Source organism: Gossypium arboreum, chromosome 7, assembly GCF_025698485.1.
Source record: "Gossypium arboreum isolate Shixiya-1 chromosome 7, ASM2569848v2, whole genome shotgun sequence".
Lineage (NCBI taxonomy): Eukaryota > Viridiplantae > Streptophyta > Magnoliopsida > Malvales > Malvaceae > Gossypium > Gossypium arboreum.
In genome coordinates, this window is record NC_069076.1 from 80,976,646 (window position 1) to 80,979,835 (window position 3,190).

The window sequence follows — 3,190 nt, forward strand, 5'->3', positions numbered from 1 at the left end:
TTAGCTTCGATGTTTAAATGTCTTGAGATTAAAGGGTTCTTGTCTCGATACCTAAAACGAGGCAAAATATATTTTTGGTTTGAGGTTGGCTTGTCTCGAGACAATAAAATTTTTGTCTCGAGACTGTACAGACCATGTTTCAAGGGATGTTCAAACATTCTCAAGATCACTTTCCAAAAATATACCATTTGGTCATTTTTTATCATACTATCTCGAGACATGACCAATATGTCTCAGAGACCATCCTGCCAAAATGTCAAAAATGCAAACTTTCCAACAATTAAATGATACCAAAACACTTCATCACTTATTCCAAAGGTATACCAAGCTAAAACACATCCAATTGATATGTAAAAACATAATCAACATCTTTAGTTCATGACATTTTATATATCTCATTCCAATATCAGTAAATAGATAGCTTGAACTAACTAAATACATACTTTAACTACTTAAACCAAGTAACAATTCAACACTTACCGATGCAATAACCATTTTAGCATATATCAATCTAATGCACACCTATTTAACATGTATAGTTGCATTCAATACCTAAAGACCATCACATTTATTCCAACACAACTAGTCTAACTTACTAACTCCCAACTTGTGCACAACTAGTATAATATTTTAAATATAATTAACATAAAAGTAAATATATAAAATTTCCACTTTGGGTTGTTTCATTGCATTTCATTTTTTTAATTTCATCAATTTATCAAAATAAAATTAAAAAGATTAAGTAATTAAAGTAAAAAATCCAAAGTCAATAGTACAAAATTACGAAATTAGAGAAGCTCTAATTGTGTTAATTACGAAATTAGAGAAGCTCTAATTGTGTTAATGGTGGCAAGTTATTTTTAATAGGTATATATAATCATAATACTACTTGAGAAATCATGTAAATAAGCCATTTTGTTTCCTAATAATTTGCTTTTGCAATTTACCAATTATTTAGAAAATGAAAGCAAAAAGAATAAATAATGAGACAAAAAAGTCCGTACTCCCTAGTTGATTGTTAAGGTAAGATGGGGACTGCAAAAATGATGAGAAGAAACCGTAAAATACAACCAAGCTAATGCTTTGTAGATACTAAATAAATTGCGAGCCATTCATAATGAGAGCTGCTGGTCACGTAAAGCCATACAGCCGTTTGGCAGAATCAAGAGTGTTGCACAGAAGCATGGCAATTGTCATAGGTCCAACTCCTCCGGGTACTGGAGTAACTGCAGATGCTATCCTCAATGCTTCTTCATAGCATACATCTCCTACAAGACGGTATCCATACTCCGCGCTGGGATCCTGCAGTCCTCATCCACCAATCATTTTAAGACTACATCTTTATGTGATATCATAACCATTGGAATGGACAATGAATGTCGTAGAACCTACTTTATGAGTTTACGCTATAGTTTCCTAATCAAACTACTTTCCCCAAAGTTTTTCCATTCAGTTTCTGCAATGAAAGTGGATTAACGTAAAGCAAATCAGTGAAACAGTAGCAATTTTACCTCAACTGGACAAGTCCCAACATCAATAACAACTGCACCCGGCTTCAGCCAACTACTACGAATCATATTAGGTACCCCAGCTGCTGTGACTACTATGTCAGCTTCGCATGTGATATGTTCGGGATTCTTCGTGCAAGCATGTACTGTTGTGACGGTTGCATGGTGCCTCTGCCCAACAATTTCAGTAAAATAAGCTTACTTAGTAAAATAACAAGTGGATACAGTTAAACAGAACCAGTTCTTAAACCTATGAGAATTATAGGAAAGTAACTTAGAAAGAATTAAAATACAAATATTCTCAATAAAATTTTGGAATATAAAGATTTACACGTACCATCAACATGGACACTGGTGAAATGTGTGAATATAGAAAATAAAGATTTATTTTATCTTCTCATTGGTCAAAACTATTTTTATTTACTGCTCAAGAAGTGGATACTACGTATCTAGTTAATACATAGATCGATCCCTGACCATTCTAAGAAAACAACAAAGTAATATCAAAGAAAGAAAAGCAAGGCAAACAAATAAATTTAGGAGTAAAAAAAAAAAAAAAAAAGGAAATCCCAATTTCAGCATACAAGGTGTTGCCTTGAGGGAGAGAGGATGGAGATAACAAGAAAAGTGTGTTTCTAAGTGATAGAAAGACAGTTTACTCATATGCTGAAACAAAGACCATGAGGAAAGATGCTTACTAAGCCACTCAAATAGGGATTACTGCCCGATGCATTCATATCATATCAACTTCCTTTTACCTCTTCATATATTTATGAAACATACGTAATGTAAGCATAAAATACATTATTACCTGCAGTAGTAAGGCAGTTTACTCATATGCTGAAACAAAGACCATGAGGAAAGATGCTTACTAAGCCACTCAAATAGGGATTACTGCCCGATACATTCATATCATATCAACTTCCTTTTACCTCTTCATATATTTATGAAACATATGTAATGTAAGCATAAAATAGATTATTACCTGCAGTAGTAATGCTATAGGCAATCCTACAATGTTGCTTCTCCCGATCACTACTGCCTTCTTTCCCACTATTCCCACACCAGATCGAAGCAATAACTCAAGGCAACCTTTAGGTGTGCAGGGAACAAAGAGCGGTTCCCTTCCTCTCATGGAGAGATTCCCCATATTTATTGGATGGAAGCCATCCACGTCTTTTTCTAAACTCACCAGATTCAAAATCTTCTCCTCATCCAAATGCTGTACCAGGAAACTTTTACAAGTCATTTGCAGAACATTGAGGGTTCTCTTGTAAAATTCAAGATAGTATTACAACTGAATAAGACCATGACAAAGTTGAGGATTAGATATTTCTTTATATACTGGCTGTGTTGCATAATGGAAAAAAAGGGGAAAAAAGAACACCCAAATCTAGATTTTATCTTCCAATAGGGGATTAGATAATTCTTTATAAACTGGCTGTATAGCATATTGGAAAAAAGGGGAAAAAGGAACACCCAAATCTAGTGTTAGAATTAAGTGACCCAAATTCTTATTTAAATAAAATACGATGGAAAATAAAATAAAAGTAAAATCCATATAGAACTAGACTTCTTTTATTTTATTTTAGAATAAGGTTTTAAACCTTATTAAACTCCATCTATTTTATATTGATTAGGATAAGGTGTTTCAATCCTACTAGAATATGGCTTTGCAAGCC

At 33.4% G+C, this 3,190-nt stretch overlaps 1 protein-coding gene across 1 annotated transcript; it reads right to left on the reverse strand.

The window, feature by feature from the left end:
* Window positions 1–913: 913 nt before the first annotated feature.
* Window positions 914–2,822, reverse strand: LOC108466096 (bifunctional protein FolD 1, mitochondrial-like). The gene is made up of 3 exons (XM_053030845.1): window positions 2,494–2,822; window positions 1,512–1,679; window positions 914–1,302 (listed from the first exon to the last, which is right to left on the reverse strand). Exons 1-3 carry the CDS (start codon window positions 2,755–2,757, stop codon window positions 1,132–1,134), a joined length of 603 nt encoding a protein of 200 aa, XP_052886805.1. The 5' UTR covers window positions 2,758–2,822; the 3' UTR covers window positions 914–1,131.
* Between the last annotated feature and the right edge of the window lie 368 nt (window positions 2,823–3,190).